This window comes from Mirounga leonina, unplaced genomic scaffold (genome assembly GCF_011800145.1).
Source record: "Mirounga leonina isolate KUSES-001 unplaced genomic scaffold, KU_Mleo_1.0 Mir_200, whole genome shotgun sequence".
Lineage (NCBI taxonomy): Eukaryota > Metazoa > Chordata > Mammalia > Carnivora > Phocidae > Mirounga > Mirounga leonina.
Window position 1 is genome coordinate 13,854,501 of NW_023270503.1, and position 20,004 is coordinate 13,874,504.

General features: G+C 46.4%; 1 protein-coding gene across 3 annotated transcripts in view; it reads right to left on the bottom strand.

The window, feature by feature from the left end:
- The window catches only part of YPEL2 (yippee like 2), a 94,684-nt gene that overhangs the window by 69,230 nt on the left and 5,450 nt on the right, over positions 1 to 20,004 (bottom strand). For 2 of the 3 annotated variants that reach the window (XR_004683174.1, XM_035026721.1), the window contains exon 2: positions 4,806 to 5,119. Coding sequence is in view for 2 of the 3 variants with exons in the window: in XM_035026721.1 (XP_034882612.1) it covers positions 4,806 to 4,922 (117 nt within the window). In the remaining variant the exon portion in view is untranslated. Of the gene's footprint in view, positions 1 to 4,805; positions 5,120 to 20,004 lie in introns of those variants that run through there. The other variant, XM_035026722.1, reaches the window with a different exon arrangement.

Genomic DNA, 20,004 nt, shown 5'->3' on the forward strand with positions numbered 1-20,004 from the left:
AGGGCCTGGATGGTTCAGTCAGTCAAGCAGCTGCCTCCGGTGCAGGGTCCTGGGATCGAGCCCTGCCATGGGCTCTCCACTAGGCAGGGAGCCTGCTTCTCCCTCTCCCTCTGCCCCTCCTCCAGCCTGTGAGCTCTCTCTCTCTCTCTCACTTATGCACTGTCTCTCAAATAAATAAATAAAATCTTAAAAAAAAAAAAAGCAGAGGTGGGAAATGGCAGGTAGAGTGGGCCCCTCGGTAGCCATGAGACCAATACATGGCTTCAGAACATCTTCCTCCCTGCCACTTCTCTCAGAGCAATGCTACATCTTACATCTAAGGCAGGCAGGGAAAACCAAAATGCTACTACTGTAAGCCCAATGGAGCCCGATAGGGAACCAAAAGAACCATCCTCCTAAAAGCTCCCAGCCTCAGGAGGAGGCCTGGTGCTTGAAAACAGCCAGAGCTCCTCCCATGGAGCACAGTTGAGGGGGAATGCGATGGACGGGTCTGGCTCTGAGGCTGTGGAACCTCAGGCCAGTCACTGAGCTGCCCGTGGCCTGTTTCCTCACAAAGAGAGGCTGGACTAGATGACCAGCAATTCTGGGAATTTTGTATTTGTCACCAGGAGATAATCTGACCCGAAGATCTGACATAGCAATAACTTCTATAGCTCTGGATGGTGAGGGAAAGATTTCTGCCTTCCCCCTGGACTGGACACCCACTCTACAGCCTCCCACAACATCTTCCCTCCAAGGCCCCAGAATACTACAGCAAACTGTGTCTTGGAATGAGGATACCATCCCCAAAGTGAGTTCGTGAGAGATTAATCCAATTCACCATTCCCAAATAGCCTATTCCACAATGCCATTAAAGGGGGATGGGTCAGCAGGAGGGAGGCGAAGGAAGTGAAATGAGCATTAGATTGTTCTCACTTGGGGCAACTAGCTGTACCAACTGAAACTTATTATTTTATAATCAAAGTATATTTTTATAATAGGGCTTGCACCATTAAGTGAGAAACAACAATATGAGCAATTCCTCATGCCAACTTAAAATACCTCCGCATGCAAACACTCCAGCATTTAGATCACAACACCCCCTAAGAAAGAAAATGTAGGATGTCTCAGCACATTCCCTAGATAGTTCCGTCATCAATTCAGAGAGGCCCCCTACCGCCATCCTACAGAGAAAATACTCTGTTACCTTTGTGCAGACACACACAACTTTGCTTCTATGGCCTTTTGAGAAATCCAACTCCTGGACTCCAGGTTCTAAAATGAAACCATCTTGGCTAGACTAAACTTGCTTGGTATCAGGCAAGCACAATCCCCTCCACCACCCCCCAGAGCCCCTTTGGACAGCAAAACCAAAAGAAGAAAAGGGGCTACTTTTTTTTTTTTTTTAAGATTTTATTTATTTATTTATTTGAGAGAGAGAATGAGAGAGAGAGAGAGCATGAGACGGGGGAGGGTCAGAGGGAGAAGCAGACTCCCCGCTGAGCAGGGAGCCCGATGCGGGACTCAATCCCGGGACTCCAGGATCATGACCTGAGCCGAAGGCAGTCGCTTAACCAGCTGAGCCACCCAGGCGCCCCAGGGCTACTTTGTATTTGCAGAGAAGCTTTGTGATTTGCCAACCACCCACACACACCCATGATCTCATCTAGTCTCATAACAACCCAGTGAGGTAAACCTCCTCACTCTACCTTCTAATAAGGTATGCCTATCTCATAGGACTGTAATGGGGATGGCCCATAGTAAGCACACAGTAAGTGCTAGCTACTAGGCATTACGCACAGCAGCAAATATTACTTCACCCATTTTATTAGGGAGAAACTGAGACTCAGAGGTTGGACAGTTGATTCCAAGCAATGAGGCCTCTGGGGGTTTACAGCAAGCTGGGAAGGCAGAAAGGCTAGTGCCGGATTCTTTCCACCACATCAGTAGAGACCCTAATTGTTCAAAACATTACAACTACACATTTCCATGGGAGCCCAAAGTCCTGATTCTGTTCCCAGTTCTCTACTCCAGCCATATACTCAGAGCTTTAGTTCTCTGGACCTTTGTGTTGCCTTCTCCATAATAAAGTCAGACTCACATTTTTTTTTTTTTAACCAAACAACAGAATGTCAGGCTTCCAGATGAAAGGCTCTATTACAAGTACAAAGTATCATTTAATTACACTGCTGCTCTAGTTATCTGCTTCCCAGCTCCTAACTCCCACTGGGCAGATTCTGAAACCGCATAGGAGATTATGTCAAGAGGGGAGAACAGGAGAAACATTCTCTCCCTGAACTTTCTTAAATGGAAGAGAGAAACAGAATGAAAAGAAAGGCCCATTTTCCAAGGAGGGGGCTGGGGCAATGATCTTTCCGTTAAGCGGACCTGCCTAAGAATCTATAGATTATTTAACGCCGGGGGTGGCTGTGGAGTGAAATAAAGGAAGCTTTGTGCAGTGCCAGCCACAGTTCCCTCATTCCCTCCCCACAGCCAGGCATTTAACCCAACTCTTTAAATCATCAAGCTCTAATGTACGCCATCTGTGCACCAGTTGTAGCCAACGAAACTGAAGCCTGTGCTGACTTTGGCCTGGACTTGTGAATGAGCCTTTCTGCCCCAGAAGGGGCAGGAAGGAGGACAGGAGGCCAACAAAGACTTTTTTTGCTCATCACTTGTCTTCTCCCAAGGCTCACGCTCCACCCATCTATTTGATCATTTAGTGAGCTCTCGGCCATGTTGGGTCCTGACCGGGGAGATCCAAAACTAGGAGATGTGGTCCCAGGTAAAAGAGAATGTAGAAAAGCTCCTGGGAGAGAGGAAAGAGGTGAAGGAAAAGGGCTGCTGTTGGCTGAGGCACAGACGCCTGAAATACCCCCATCTGCATATTCAGGGATGTTGCTTAGTTCCAAGTGGTTGGAACATAAAGCAAGGAATTGGCAAGAAACCTCACTCAAAAAGGCCCGACTGTCCAAGGCCCTGAATACCAGGCTTCAAACATCAACACTGAAGGCCACTACCATCTCCACATGTTCCCTCTGTCCATCTTACAAGGCCCAGCTCAAATACCACCTCTTCCAGAAACCCATATTGAACATGCTCAAAGAAATTGCTCTCTCTTCTTTGAGCCTCCAATTTGCATTCTTGGACAGCCTGTTTGAGTCTCAACTTCTCCATCCAGAAAATATGATTAACATCACCTACCTTGAAGTCTTCTTATGAGGGTTAAGTGAGATAACATTTATAAAGTGTCAGGTAGTTTTCAGTACACAGAAGTTGCTAGAACACATTTTATTGTTACCTCAATTTCTTATGATACGTAACACTTCTTCCTGCTATTAAAAAGATGTTTTGGCTTCCATTTTCTCTGGAGATTTCCAGAAATAGGACAGCTCACATCTTCCCTCCAAGCTTACAGGCCCCATTCCAAAGCAAAGGGGACTGACTCCTCTCTTCCCTCACTGACACAGCCTCCCCACATCCAAAATTCCAGACTCGAGGGGTTCCCAAAAGATTCAAGCGGAATCTGAGACAAGATGCTGGCTGGAACACAAATGGCATAAAGGAGAGTAATCAGCAGAAGCCTAGAGAAGTGAAAGTAGGCCAGAGGCCAAGACTCTAAGGGCTCCAGGGTTCAAGCTCTGTGGTAACACTCGATCTTGGGATTGGCCTAGGAGGAGGACTTCTGTCCTCAGTCCTGATTTGAGAAGCCCCACAACCACAGACATGGTTGTTCAAGCACCCTCCTTCACTTCCTGTCAAATCAGCCAGCTGGACAGGGCTGTTCTAGAACTACTGATCCTTCATCCCTTTCTGGCTGGGACTACCAAACCAGAGCAAAGAAAAGTGATGCCACCTTTTCCAACAGTTCTTGTAAACAGATCAAGAACACCAAATTTTTTTTTTTTTTTAGTTTGGGTATGTATAAAGGTTGTTTTTTTTTATTTTAATGGCATGAAGTCTAGGTTCTGAGGAAGGATTCTTTTTAAAGTCAAAAGGTCCCCATGATCTCTTTCTCCTTTTCATGTAGCCTAGTAAATCCCATTTCTCCTCCCATGGGAATTTAGGGCCAGGAAGGAGGGAGCTCCCCTAAAAATGCTGCCTGAAGGAGCCAGTTCCTGGACTGCACAACTGGGATGGTGGGTTTATTGGTTAACAATCTCCCCAACCCAACTTTAGGAAGCAGTTGTTAAAGCTTTTCAGGGAAAATAGGGTTCCACTCTTCTGACTATGATCAAGTGTCATAGCATATTTTACCTCATGTAGAAGCCCTAAAGGTCCCGAGGCCAGTGGGTCATCTCTTTACCAAGCCACTTGTGGTCCTCACCAAAGGCCACCCATTTTAGTAGCTCAACAGTCTGATAACCTTCCCAGGGAGCTTGGAAGGCAACATCCTCTCATCTCAGCTAAGAAGCCCCTCCTACAAGATATCCTGCTCCTACCACCTTTCCTAGAGTTCTCTTTCCAGGCAGACAGCACTCTCCATGGCGTTCACCCACCAACTTGAGCTAAGCCAGCCAAGTGAGAGGTTCCAATCACTCCTCAGCCCCTCTCCCCTCCGGCCTGCGAGCCACCAGCCCCCCAACCTCCAACAGGGATGACATCTAATTTCCAAAATTACAAATTAAAACTAGTACACCCTCCCTCCAGCTCAGAGTTATCTCTCAATTGAGTGAAACAGCCACACAGGTTAGCCCTCCCTGGACAAAAAATAAAGTACAAATATCTTGGTTTCTTCAGAAGAGCTAATAAGCCTGTGCAACCTTATGAGCCAGAAGTGTCCTCCAACCCAGAGGAGGGCAAGGAAGGCCTACAGGGAAATGTACCTTGGAAATGAGTTCATCGTGATTGGCCAAGTGGGCTCTGCAGTGAATGCAGCTGTAGGTCCTGTGGCAGGAGGGCAGATATGCCTGGAAAGTCTTGGATCTTGTCATCTTCACCATTGGCGCCGCTGAGTGTGGGGTGAACTCTGGAGTGGCCCACGAGGCACTCCCACAGGACGGGTCGCACGGGAAACACCGGAAGACACAGGTAAAGGCCGTGGTTTGGCAGGGGGTGGGTGTGGGGCAGGCTCCACACACTGGTGATGTCTTCAGAGGAAGGACCCTCAAGCAGAGGTCGAGGGCTGGTTCTCAGCAGCCTGCAGTGTCAAGATAAGGGGAATATCATTAGCTGATGGAACAGGGCTTCCTGCAAAGCAAGTCAAGTCCAACAGCCACCCAAGAGAGAGGGCAGTATTTACAGGAAGAAATGACCCCTTCTCTGTTTCTTACCATCATTGCCAAGACGCCCAATTATGAGAAAGAAACTACTGGAGATCCCAGTGTTGATGCTTTTCCAGAGCTGGAGGTTCAGTATCCACCCAGGGTTCTCAGCAGTTACCTTAGGCACCCTCCACCAACATTCAGAAACTGGCATGATCACCGTTCTCAGGGAACCCTAGAAGAGGCCAGGATTAAGGATGTACCACCTGTAGCCCCAGGGAGAAGGCTCCTAAGGGGCCTCGTCTTCTGAGCCAACCAAGATAAAGAGCTAAATGAGGAGGAAACGTTCAGCCTCTACAAAGTCACTATAGCAACAGTCATGTATGTATTTCTCATCCATCTCCGGATTCCAGGAGTCTTCCAACACTTAAACCCACCACCTAGAGGGGTGCCTGGGTGACCTAGTCGGTTAAGCATCTGCCTTCGGCTCAGGTCATGATCCCAGGTTCCTGGGATGGAGCCCTGTATCGGGCTCTCTGCTCGGCGGAAGTCTGCTTCTCCCTCTGCCCCACCCCTGCTCTCTCTTGCACACCCCCTAACAAATATAATCTGAAACAAAAAACAAAAAGCAACCCACCACCTACAGAGGCAACAAACCCCACACCACCCTTTGCTTGGAACTACACATGATACAAAGGATCAAGTTCCCAACCAGCAGGGTCCCTCAAAGCTAGCCAGCTCTTTTGGGAGAAATTATTTCCTTTGCCATACCTTGCCCAGAAATAGATGCTCAGTACTTTTCTGTTTGAAAAGCAAGCAAGCAAATGAATGAAACAAATGGCATAATCAGACTGCTGCATCTAAAATTCACAATGACAGTAAATTTTACCAGAATTTCTCCTCAACCCTCAAAGTTTCCATTAGTCATCCCACAGCACCAAACATCTCTCCTGCCACTGCCTCAGCAATTTTATTCTACTGGGAACCAAGGACACTGAGAAAGTGGGTGGTTTCCGGGTTATGTCCAAGTAAAGGTCCGAGGGCAAAGCCCCAAGGTCCAATGCACACTCCACTTCTCTGGATCCCCTGACTGAAGCTTCTGGACCTACCTATGCCCTGCGCTTCACTAATAGGGGTGGTGTTCCCACTTGCCTACCTCCCAGGAGAGTCATAGTGTTAATTAATGCCTGCATCATGCCTTTTTTTTTCCCAAAGATTTTATTTATTTATTTGACAGAGAGAGACACAGCGAGAGAGGGGAACACAAGCAGAGGGAGTGGGAGAGGGAGAAGCAGGCTTCCCGCGGAGCAGGACCCTGGGATCATGACCTGAGCCAAAGGCAGATGCTTAACGACTGAGCCACCCAGGTGCCCCCCCTGCATCATGCTTTAAAGATAAAATTATTTAGAGAGACAGGGGAGGAAGACAAATAAAATCAGATCTTTGCGGTATTATGTCTGGGATCCATCTGGATGTTTAGAGAAAGCTGTAAATCATAGTTCTCTTTTTCCTCTAAACCTTACTAACCAGATCTTTCCAAAGGGATGCTGTCCTCCTCCCTGACATCTTTCCCACCACAGCAGTCACTGAAAGTCACTGTGCCCCTGGCACTCTGTACATCCTCCTGAGTGGCCAACCGCACTGCCCAGCACTAGGCTGAAGGACAACAGTGGTCACTACTCTCACCCTGCATGTCCCTTGTGCGGTCCTGAACCATGCAGGGCTCCATGTTCAGGGTGGCCAATTACACATGAGACGTCCAACTGTAGAAGGAATTCAGATCTACAAGGGCCCAGGCATAGTGTCTTCCCTGCTTGGTCCACCCACCACTATTTTTAAAAATGTGGAATCAGGTGACACTGAACATTATAGAAATACTTGGAAGAATATGGAGGTGAGAACTTGTTTCCCCAGCTTTGCCTCGGAGTTAGGCCAGGCCATAACAGGGGATGAACAAGGAAGACACATGACCCCTTGGATCCGGAGCCCCTCCTTCTCACCCAGGACATCCTCTGATAGAAGGTAAGGTGAGTGTGGTCAAAACAAAAGCCCATGGTAGATCAGTGGTGTCGGGTGTTGAGGGTGTTGAGCTGTCAGAGGTGGTAGAAAGAGCCAAGTACCCTGCCTGAGGTTTCCTGAAATACCCTTGAACTTTCCAATACCTGCGTTTTGCTCTCAGGAAGGGCAGTATCTCCAGGAAAGGAAGGGGTGGTAGGTCAGGGTAAGGAACAGGAAAGACAGGCAGGGAAACGAGCTAGAGGCTTGCCCCAGGCCAGCTTCTGAAGTCCACAGCCTTCACTGCCCAGTGGGAAGCACTCAGAGTACGGGTCCCATCGGTGTTATACAAACACTGAAGGAAGAAAAGGAAACAACGAGCCCTGGCTGCCAGTCTGGGTTTACAGAGCAGCCAGAGTCTGTTTTCTTATACATGCAGACAGCTTCTAAATTATGCATTTCCCCAGAGTAGAATTATTTCTTCTCTCACTTCTCTTCTGTAGGAAACCAAAAAAAAAAAAAAAAAAAAAAGTTTGCAGGCAGGGGTTTCTGGTTATGCTCAGCTTCAAATCTGAATTCCAAAACTTGTTCAAAGCTACCTTCTGAGGAGTAAGCATTTATGGTCTGTACTAAATGTGAACATGTCACACACAAACACATACCCATGCACACATTCATCACACACCACAGCTCTGAACTTAAAAAGATAAGAGAAGAATCGACCCCATAAGCAACATCCCAGGCTGCTGGGTGCTGGAGAAACCCCGGAGAGCCTAGCCTGCCGGCATGAGACTCTGCTGTAACAGGGTCACTCTGCTCCTCTCCCTCTCTCACAGGAATTCACAGGCAACCAAAATGGGACTCCTTCCCTGAGAAGCAAGGAAAGAAAAAGTGGCTTGTTGAAATATGCATCTTGTCCAACCACAACAGGGCAAGCTGGAAGAATGAGAGGGGTCAGTAGAAAGCAAGCTGAAGCAGAATCAAGAGAGGATCGTTGTGCCTGAGAACAAAGAGAGTAGGCTGTCACAGAAACGAGGTGACAGCTAGGTCCGAAAAATAATCACCTGTTACTGTCTTCTTCCCTCCTAAGGGAAAATTTTAAAAGCGGCTTCTTTGAGTCAGTTCTTAGGAAGGAAGGTAAAATAGATGGATTTAATCTTTATTTTTTTAATTTTTTAAAAAGATTTTATTTTTATTTTTAAAGATTTTATTTATTTGTCAGAAAGAGAGAGAGAGAGCACAAGCAGGGGGAGGGGCAGAGGGAAAGGCAGGCTTCTTGCTGAGCAAGGAGCCTGATGTGGAATTCGATCCCAGGACCCTGGGATCATGACCCGAGCTGAAGCTTAACCGACTGAGCCACCCAGGCGTCCCTATCTATCTATCTATCTATCTATCTATCTATCTATCTATCTATCTATTTATTTGAGAGGGAGAAAGAGAGCAAGAGAGCAAGAGCATGCGGAGGGGCAGAAGGTGAGGGACAAGCAGGTTCCCTGCGGAGCAGGCCCTGAGAGCATGACCTGAGCCTGAAGAAGTCAGATGCTTGCCTGAAGAAGTCAGATGCTTGATCAACTGAACCACCCAGGTACCCCTAAGTTTTTTTTTTCTTTAAAGGAAGGAACGAAGGATATGGGGCTGCATTGATTTCTGGACTTCGGTACTTGTAATGGGGCCACATAGGCTCCATGGGGCTTCATGAGTCCAACTCGTGGAGTCCAACATACTGTGGAGTCCAAATTGATTTCCAACAATAATCAAATGAGCCCGATATTTAAAAGCCTCAGGGAACATGTACAAATTAAACACCATTTTAAGTGAAGCAACAATCCATCACAGTGGAAATTAAAGGAAGATTTGCTACCACCCCCAGCTGGCTCCTGCTGATCAGCATGGAAAGAAAAGATGTGAACTATTATGATTAAAAACAAACGCCTCAGATACTGCACTTCAAGAGCCAAAAGCACAGGGAGCACACAGCGAACCTGGCTGTCTCACCTGACAGGCCTTTTCCACAATGAGCCACAATGGCAGCCCGAACCCAAAGGAGAAACTTCTGCATGTCCCCAGGATGGAGGGGTAGGAGGTACGGATGCTCCAGGTAAGCCATGAAGGAACTGGATGAATGAGGTGGGAGACAAGGGGCCACAGAAACTGACAAGGTTGGGGGGGCGCCTGGGTGGCTCAGTCGTTAAGTATCTGCCTTCGGCTCAGGTCATGATCCCAGAGTCCTGGGATTGAGCCCCGCATTGGGCTCCCTGCTTCGTGGGGAGTCTGCTTCTCCCTCTCCCACACCCCCTGCTTGCGTTCCTTCTCTCACTGTGTCTCTGTCAAATAAATAAATAAAATCTTAAAAAAAAAAAAAAAGGAGATGGGTTCTAGAACCTTACTCATGGGTTTCAAATCTCAGTTTTATCCTATACAAGCTGTGTGACCTTGGGCAAGTTTATTTAACCTCTCTGAACCATGATTTCCTCATTAGAAAATAGGAATAATAATATCAACCTCATAAGGCTCTGTGAGGATTAACTAAACTAATACTCAGCATGTGCACCTGGAATGTAGTTAAGTGCACAAACAAGTTTCAAGTGTGTATTACCACTGACATCCATCTACCATCAACACCCACGAATTGCTTCAGGCTCTTCCCTATCACTTCATACTCTATACTCCCATTTTTTAAACTGACATTTAAGGGTCTACCATGTGCCAGGGACTCTCCTAAGTGCTCCCATTTGGCAACCAAATTCTTTTAGTTCCCCCTAACACACCATACTTTATACACCCTTGCATGGTTTTGCTGATGCCATTCCCTCAGTCTGAGGCATCCTTCCGATTTCTCCTCACCAGACCTTTATTTTGTTTAAGATTTTTATTTTATTTTATTTATTTGACAGAGAGCACAAGCAGGGGGAACAGCAGAGGGAGAGGGCACCCCTCACTAGGCCCTTTAACTTGTCCATTAAGACTCAGCTCAGGGTGAGTCTGGGTGGCTCAGTCAGTTAAACGTCTGCCTTCGGCTCAGGTCATGATCCCAGGGTCCTGGGATCACGCCCCACATCGGGCTCCCCACTTGGCAGGGAGTCTGCTTCTCCCTCACTCTCTCCCCCTCCCCCTCCCCCTCAAATAAATTTTTTTAAAATCTTAAAAAAAAAGATTCAGCTCAAATGCCACCTCCACATGGGGCTTATTGGTCCTTCCTCTGAGCTCACTTTTATCTGAACACTTATCAAAACGAAAATTATCCTTTTCTGCCTCTCTATCCTCTACTAGAGTTAAGCTCCAAGAGTAGGGACCACATTCTCGCACTCCCTGGACTCAGCAGCACACAGCCCACAGCCCACAGCAGCAGCTATTACTGAACTAAACTCCCTCTGCGTCCCATAGGGCTGCTGACTAGACCAATCCACCCACCTGTGTGGGTAGCAGACATAATTGACGCCCCTCCTTTCCCCCTCCAAGTAATGAGGTAGGAGGCAAAATTACTCTGGGTCCCCAAGGCCCATGAAATACTATTCTCCCCTGACTGCCCCCACTCAGACCCTGTGCTGAGATGCCCAGACTATGGTTCTTCTGGGCTACAGATGTTCTAAGTCCTGGGTGTTAACCAAAGGCCTGTCATCGACATCCAGGTCCATTCTTTGCCTTTGTGGGGCCTAGGTTACATATATACATGTATCGGGAAAGGGAGAAGTCCTGATTAGAGGCAATAAAAGGCGGCAGTGGAAAAGGACCAGGTGAGCCATTTCTAGAACTGGGAGGCAGAAAAAAGAGACAATGTCTGTGGAAGGCCTCTATCCAAGGAGGAAGGTCCTCCTTCCCCATTCCTAATCTCACCAGAATCCTGAACCCAGACCAGGGAGCGGAGAGACCCAGTCTCCCTGGACCATCAAGTAAGTGGCTGGAGGTGTAGTCCACTGTAAGGGCTTACAGGATGAAGAGGCCAATGGACCTGGGTCCAGTTTCGGTTTTTCTCACGCACTAGCTGCATCACCACTGGGCAAGTTGCCTGAAAAGGAATAACAACACTGCCTACCTCGCAGAGGAGACAAAAGAATCAAATGAGATATTGCGAGTGGAGCATTCAGCACAGCACCTCACACCTGAGTTAGCATTCAATAACCCTGATTAGCTATAATCGTCCTCACCAGCAAGGGAGAAAAAGTGCGGGAACTGTTCCTATTCACAAGACCCCAACGAGCAGCGTTCCTGTCCCCCACGTTGACTCATGGTGGTCAGAGAGTTAGGACCTCAATTAATCCACTTAAAGGTACACTGTGGTTTAAAAGCAGGTTCTTGTGGCTTAGCTGGGGATCTGACATTATTGCCGTATCATTCCGAACAGACCACCCTCCCTCACTTAGCGTGGTGGAAAAGTTACCTCTGCAGCAGCCCACACTGACTCCACTACTCCCAGGATGGGGCCACTACTGAAAACTTTACTGAAATGCCCCTATTATGACTGCCATAGAGCTGATGAGCAAGGCCCATAGGAAAATCACTGTCATCACTTCACAGTTACCCACTGTATAGCACCGGACCCAGGTGGCGCTTCAGTTTCATCCAGATGATAATAAAAGCCAGCTTTCATAGTCAAGGATCCACTCTCTTTCATAAACAAAGCCAACCATTCAGCTCTACCCTAGACACAGGGCCTAGTCTTGATTTCACAGGGATTATCTGTCAGATGATAATCCTACATGAGCTCTAGGATTCCTTCGGCTCTTAAAGTCCTGATTCCATGTGGTAATGATGTCTCTGCCAGCCGAATCCCGCCCGAGAGCACAGTATCCATCCACCATCCTTCACTGTGGTAAGACCTGGATTTCAGTGAGGTCACAGAACATTCAGTCGTGCAGAGTCCACTCAGAAATGGCTGCTGGACAGTGCCTTTGCAACATCTGTTAGCAGACCAATATATTACCACATGGCCCTTAGTCCAGCATGAGGCCTGCATCTGTTAGAACATCTGCATAGTTGGGGCGCCTGGGTGGCTCAGTTGGTTAAGCAACTGCGTTCGGCTCGGGTCATGATCCTGGAGTCCCTGGATCGAGTCCCGCATCGGGCTCCCTGCTCGGCAGGGGGTCTGCTTCTCCCTCTGATCCTCCCCCTCTCATGCTCTCTGTCTCCCATTCTCTCTCTCAGATAAATAAAAAATCTTTAAAAAAAAAAAAAAAAAAGAACATCTGCATAGAGAAGAGGTGGTTCCCCTTGAACATCCTGACACTTGCACGTAATTCACTAGATATTAGAAGTAGCTGTTACTAGCTGGCTATGAAGAGATCAGATATTACTTTGGGTTGTTTCTACAATTTCAATAAAAAAATAATGTAAAAAAGCCCAAACGATCTGTCTGAAGATTCATTTCCAAGGACACTTGACTGAAGTTCATCAATGGCTTCCTTCTTTTTCTTATACATCTCCCAACTCCAAAAATGATTTAAGGTAACTTACAAAAACATAAACAATACTTTTTTTTTTTTGTCTTCCTCAATTTCTTTCAGTGTCTCTCTTTATTTTTTTTAAATTTAATTTTATTATGTTATGTTAGTCACTATACAATACATCATTAGTTTTTGATGTAGTGATCCACGCTTCATTGTTTTAAAATAGATGAAGAAATTAGGGTAAGAAAAATGGAAGAACACAAGGAGAGTTACGACAGAGAAATGCATGCTATTAAGTTGCTAAATATTTACTGAATTTCAGTTGCATATTTGGCTTTCAGCTCCCCAGTAAGCAAGGCAGAAAAGAAAATGAGTAGTTGTAAGGTTTACAGTTTCTGTAAATTCTGGTTGTTCAAGCTACAGATTTTCTAAGAGACATTTCTTCTGTGGATGGTTGCAGAGGAGATGATGAGCAGTGAACTCAGTGGACAAGATCCTCAGCACACACCGATAGCTCCTACCATAAAACTCTTGCAAGACTGTTTCTTAGAGATTCCTCCATGAAAATGCACAGCATAACAGTAAAGGGCAATTCAGTAAAAGGGATTCTACATGGGGGTCAAATCAGGGCAGCCCAAGAACATGGCTTTCTGATGATCTGGCTGGATCCAGTGATACAGACTCTCCAGAGGAATGGAAGAGCTACAGAGCCTTCTGGCAAAGTTCCATGAATATATCATTTATCACAACCAGGCTTTTGAGTTACAAAAACATGGGCAGCCTCCAACATGCCAAGTCCAAACACTAATACATTTGAATGCTAACACTCTTTGGCCCTGGTGTTGCATTCAAGTTAGTTCTCTTGTGGTTAGTTCAGCCTACTTTTCCCTTAAACTCTCCCCTTCTGCACCTCATCATGCCTCTCCTGCTTCTCTCTCTGAGGGCCTCCATCTCCCTGGCTGCTCTTCCTTCCTCCTCCTCCTTGGAGGTGCTTCTACCATGTGCCTGACTGCCTGCTCCCCATGGACATCCTCATCCACACCCAAGTCTTCTAAACCTCTGCCTCCTGCCCCTGAAGGCTGGATCCCTTTCTAAAAAAGGCCTAACTGGCTCCTAGGAAGGCACTTCAAACCAAATGCATCCAAAGCCAGCACCATCTTTCCCCTTCCCCTGGCTCCTACCACCTTCACCCTGATTCTGAAGGCCCAGTTGCCAAAGCAGTCCAGACTCTTTACTCTCTCTCGCCCTTCTATGTCATACTCCATCGGTTTCCTAGACAGTTGGTTCTGGCGCTGTTATCCAGTCTCCCATAGCCATCTTCACAGCCACAGCCAGCAGCACTGGGTGGGCCCTACCCTCCCTCATCCTGAACTCACGTGACAGCTTCCTAAACTGGTCTCCCTGACTCAGCTCTTACCTCTCCAGCCCATTCTAGAATTCTATTTATACAGCACAATCTGATCACATCGCTCATGTTTCAAAACCTCCAGTGGTTTCCTAGCAGCCTACAGGACAAGGTCCAACCCCTCGGGTGGTACCAAGGATCTGGGCTGATTCTCCTTATCCTCACCATCACCTTCCCACCTCACTCCAAACCTGTTTCCCCAGCAGACCGAGCTTGTTCACTACTTTTTCCCAAGTTGGTTCAGCCTCTTGCAAAGCCTTAACCTATCTTCACTGCCTGGCAAATGCCTGCTCATCCCTTAATACCCGAAGAAGACCCTAAGCAGAGGCAGTGGCCCCCTTTGCCCAGCATGCAAAAAACTCTTTTCGCCTGAATGGTGCTCCATCACACTGTTCACGTATCCATCTCCCAGACTGGGAGCTTCCTGCAGCTCAAGTCCAGTCTTTAACGCCACTTGGTTTCCCCAGGACTCCTAGTCTCAGGCACATCAGAGTCTCCCCCACCCCCCGGAGAGTCTTGATAAATGGTAATTAACTGAATAAAATGAGTGACCATCAGTGAAACTGTGCTGCCCTGTAAAGCTGATATTTTTAATCTTACTTAAACACTATCCAGGGCATTTAAAATATCTAATTCTGGCCATTACATGGGACTCGCACACCATTAATGCTCCACAAAGTTAAAAGGCTAACAAACTCCTGTGACGTCAACTTGCTTGGTCTGGCAGATGGAGCATGATGCTCAGGACTGTGGAGCCTTGGCTCCAAGGCGACACCCGACAAGACCCTCCGATGCCTTTACCTGGGTGCTGTCTGATGGCAAGAAACATTTCTCATTCCACCTCCCCCGGCCCTTCACACCACCTCTGTGCCACTGGGCAGCTTCCCAAGGGACCCTCCCCAGACTGGCATAGACTTCTAACCCCTGGAGAAACCCTCAGACTTCCAACCCACGAAGCTTCTTTCTCCCAGGGTGGTCCCCACAAAACCCCCCGGGGCAGTCTGAGGAGAAGAGAAATGAACTGTCAGATTTGGTTCAGGTCAGCAAGAAAAGGGGTCCCTCGACCCTGCCTCTTGATTCCATGTTCAAAACAAGGCCAGATCTGCCCTTTTCCTCCAGCCCCCCGCCCCCCTCCAGAGATTGCCGCCCTCAGCATCAGTCCTTTGTTTTGTATTTGGCCAGGCTCAGAGAAGACAATGTTGGTAAAAACAAAATAAATACATTTTCCTCATGATCTGGGACCCAGAGAGGGACTGGGTCCATCACTCGGCCCCCAGACAGGGCTACACTTGAACTATAGTGTAAAACAGTCATTTAGAAGATCTCAACATTTTGGGGGCACCTGGGTGGCTCAGATGGTTAAGCATCTGCCTTCGGCTCAGGTCAGGATCTCCAAGTCCTGGGATGGAGCCCCGCATCGGGCTCTCTGATCAGCGGGGAGTCTGCTTCTCCCTCTCCCTCTGCCTGCAGCTCCCCCTGCTTGTGCTCTCTGTCAAATGAATAAATAAAATCTTAAAAAAAAAGAAAGAAAGAAAGAAAGAAAGAAAGAAAGAAAGAAAGAAAGAAAGAAAGAAAGAAAGAAAGAAAGAAAGAAAAGAAAACAACATTTTGGAAAGTAGGGTAAGAGATGGTGGCCGACCTTTGGAAGTGACTTCACCAGGGAACCCTCCCCTTAGCCTCCACCAATGCCCACCACCCAGGTTCCTCTTCCATAGGCAGAGCACTCCTCACAGCTGCAGTTGTATTTTACTGGGGAGATCATTTGATTGTCGTCTGTAACTCACACTCTCAAAGATCAAATATTATTTACTGAATAAATGAACGTCTCTGGACCCTGGGTACTGTGTGACCTTGATTTCTCTTTAACTGCTGCTCCCCCAGGGCACAGCTGGGGCCCCAATTAGTTACAAACCATCCATCCCCAATCTGCCAATACAATTCTGTTGTTCAGCTGTCAGCATGCCTTTGGTGTCCTCACTTTAATCTCCCAATTCAAATAAATCCAAAACTCTAGACTCTGACATCTGTGGCTGGGCTCCCTGTCTCTCCACAATTGCAATTTGGAAACTGAACTTTACTACTCGAGAGGGGAAAAAAAAGGGCAGAAGCACTTTCAAAAGGATGCCTGTATGTCTAAAGTCCCAAGCATCACCAGCTCGAAGATGGATGTATTTTGTCCTAAGAATTATTAAATTGCCATCTAGTATTGCCACCTATTGAAGAAGAAAAGGAGGAGGGTGGGAGAGAGAAAGAAAGATTCTAGAGCAGATTTCTGGATTTCTCCTGTTATGGGAATGGCAGATAGATTTTAGGAAGAATTATAACTTCTTTTCCTTTCAGGCCTGGCACATCAAGGGGCCCTATGCACATTGCCAGTGCAGCTTTTTCATATAACTTAAGAAACATCCACAAAGCTAGCTGTTTATGGGTCAGTCTTCCCCCTAGATTGTGAGCCATTCCTGGCCGAAGACCACATCTGGTTAATCATCCTTCATACCCAGGCCAAAGCCTGGCTTGCACTAAGAGCTCAGAAAGGTTGGTCGAAGGAATGTGGGAAGTGAGGGGAGGAGGTAAAGAGGAGTCATCTGAGGCCCTGCAGCAACTGTCAGTAAACCTCCAGGACTCTACAGTTTATTAATTTCCTATCATGGTCCCATGAGGGGCCAAGTACTTGATATGCATTATCTCAATTAATCCTCACAACAACCCAGAGAGGCAGGCATTATTATGATTACCCTTGTTTGAATGATAAGGAAAAAAGCCAAGAAATTAAACATTTTGCCCAAGATCACTCCACTAGAACCTGAACCAGGATGTGAATCCTCAGACAACCCCTACCCCCACCCCCCGTGGATCCTTCAACCCAGACAAGCCAGAGAAGAGTCTGAAGATGGGCATCCTTGGTCCTTGAGCCCTTTAGAGCAACAAGCAGAATATCTTCAACTAATTATAATGCAAATAAAAATGTCAAGTTCTCTTAAAACATCTTCAAACTCTCAGGGTTGGCTCACTGCTTCAACTTTTAATTATAGAAATACGAGAAAACAAAGGAGGGAAGGGAATAACCTCAACCAGAAGGTAGGACAACAGATTAGGCACAAGAAAAAGCCAGTTTTCGGTTCCTGTCATATCTTCCTGCTAAGGGGTTTTTAGCTTTAAGGCGGCCGTCATATATAGGGAGAGTTTGTTTCCTTTAGGATTTGAGGGAAAAAGGAAGAATCATGTAAGCAAAACTAACCAAAAGCCCTATTTAGTTTGCATTTATACATAGTACACCTTTATACCATTAATACAACAAATACTGAAAAAGAATTCATTTCTACTTTATGGTCTATTTGGCCGTGGATCAATTTAGGGAGGGACCCCCAACAGACAAAAGACCAAAGTCGTAAAAGAAGAGATAAACAGGAGGCAAATATAATGGATGACACATGCAGGAGGAATACAAACGAGAAGAAAAGGAAGTGGCAAAAATACAGTGAGGGAAAGGAGGCCAAAGGTCATAGATGCTTAGTAGCTGGTTCTGCTAAGGAGATCAACTACCTCAGCGATTTCCAGACCTTTGACATGTACATTAGATAAACTTGGGAACATTTTTTTGCAGGGGGGTATTATTTGCTTGCTTTTATTCGATTCCCTAGCTGAAAATTTTCATTTTGTAGGCCTTTGGTTGGACTAGAAATTCTTACAGCAGTCTAAGATTTGAGAATCTCTAGGGATAGTCCCGTTTTTTGAGAATGCCTATTATCAACGTCAACTAACCATCATTCACAGACTTCTGTGAATGGAAGCAACAGTCCATTTCCATGGAGTTACTCTAAACTGTAGCAATAGTGGAGTGCCTGGCTGGCTCAGAAGAGCATGGGACTCTTGATCTCGGGGTCCTCGGTTCGAGCCCCATGTTGGGTGTAGAGATTGCTAAAAAAATAAACAAACAAACTTTGGGGGGAAAAAATAAGTAAACTGTAGCAACAGCAGCCCAAGCAAAATCCCAATGTTCTCTTTCCAATATCTCATGTGCCTACGGAACATTCCCCATACATTATCATACCTCTGTGCCTTTGCACACTGTTCCCCCCTGGAGCCTTTCTGCACATTTAAGTCCTCATCATTCTTCACAGCTCCATCTCCAAAACGCCTACCCTTCTCCATAAGGACTTTAAACTCTTTGTACCTTGGGGTGCCTGGGTGGCTCAGTCATTAAGCGCCTGCCTTCGGCTCAAGTCATGATCCCAGGGTCCTGGGATCGAGTCCCGTGTCGGGCTCCCTGCTCGGCGGGAAGCCTGCTTCTCCCTCTCCCACTCCCCCTGCTTGTGTTCCTGCTCTTGCTGTGTCTCTCTCTGTCAAATAAATAAAATCTTTAAAAACAAAAAAACCCCAACAACAACAAAAATAAACTCTTTGTACCTTATACTGTGGTTACTGACACATATGCCTTAACCACTCCTATTTGAGTATATGCCCTTAGGGGCAGGGGCCATATCTTAACCCATTTATCTCCCAAAGGTCTTATGTTACCTGCTGAATTATTATTAGCCAGGAAAATGAAGCGAAACCAAGGTTCATTTTCAGGCCAGAAGTTCCTCTTCTGTAGCTCAAAATTTCACTGACTCAGGCAGGATGTGCTCTAAGCTTATCCCCGAGATCAAGAGTCCCATGCTCTTCTGAGCCAGCCAGGCACTCCACTATTGCTACAGTTTAGAGTAGCTCCATGGAAATGGACTGTTGCTTCCATTCACAGAAGTCTGTGAATGATGGTTAGTTGACGTTGATAATAGGCATTCTCAAAAAACGGGACTATCCCTAGAGATGGGAAAACAAAACAAATCATTGGGAAGGTCAATATTTCCTATGATTAAATTTCTTATCAGATAAAATAATGCCACTTTCTTCAGTAGAACCAAACTCAGCTCCTGTTCATGACCAGAAGACCCCGTTTGAGCCTCAGTGGCACCCATCTGCCATCTAGATATTGAGCCTTCCTTCCCTAGTAAGGAACAGACAAGGGAACTCCAGACACTAGAGACTAAGCTCATTCTGAGCTGGCGATCTAGTTTCAGATCAAAACCACTAAATCTGGACATACCACATTCTCAAGACCACAGGGGAAGGCTGTAGCTCAGGAAACAGGAGAGCACAGGGCTGCTGACCCAGCCAGGAATGCGAGTGGTAGTGTTGTTACCTCACTAGCAGAATGTTCCTTTGCCTCGTCACAGAGAGGAGGTAGGCTTTGCCTAGGCTCAAGACATTATGGGTTATATGGGGTTTTATTCAGGAGTTGACATTATTCTAGAATGTACAGGAGGTGAAAGAACCCTGGGTCTCTGTTTTGCCTTAATTAGCTCTGTCTTAAGCAAGTTCTTTTGCCTACTTAGCCTCAATGTTTACATCTCTAAAAAGTAAAATCTGAAATGATTTTAAAATCCAAATCAGCATCTATCCAATTAAAAAGGAATTATAATCATTAACCTGAAATTAGAGAAAATAGAAATTACAAGGAAAAAATTAGGATGAGGGGCCCTAAAGTTACTCAAGTCAGGCCACAGATTTGGCTCTCTGCTTCCTGGCACATGGAAAGCAAAGCAAAAGAGAGAAACATGATCAGTTATACATTTCCAATTGTCCACAAAGAAATATCATGCCCGTTCCTCAGGAGAGGCAAAGCTTTTTCTGGCACTTGTCCCTGAAAGAAATTTCTCCTATTAACTACTTAAAGGGGATACTAAGTGAAATTGTAGCTTAAGGCCGCAGCAAACATCGACCCTTAACGAGAAATTTAGTAGTGTTATAAAGCTGTTTCGGACTGTGTCCCTCCGAGAAAGCAAAAGGCAGGACACCAAAGTTCATCTCAGTGAAAATAATTCTGGAGGGGCTGAGGTAATATGGCCCAAATATGCAGCTTTCAGTCAGCCCAGCTTAATCCAAGGATAAAACTAAGAATGGCCAGAGGAACAGGTGGACAACATGTCCTTCCAAAAACTTCCACGACTTCTTCCACATGGGTGTTATCAAAAGTTGGGAGGCAATGTGCGATTAG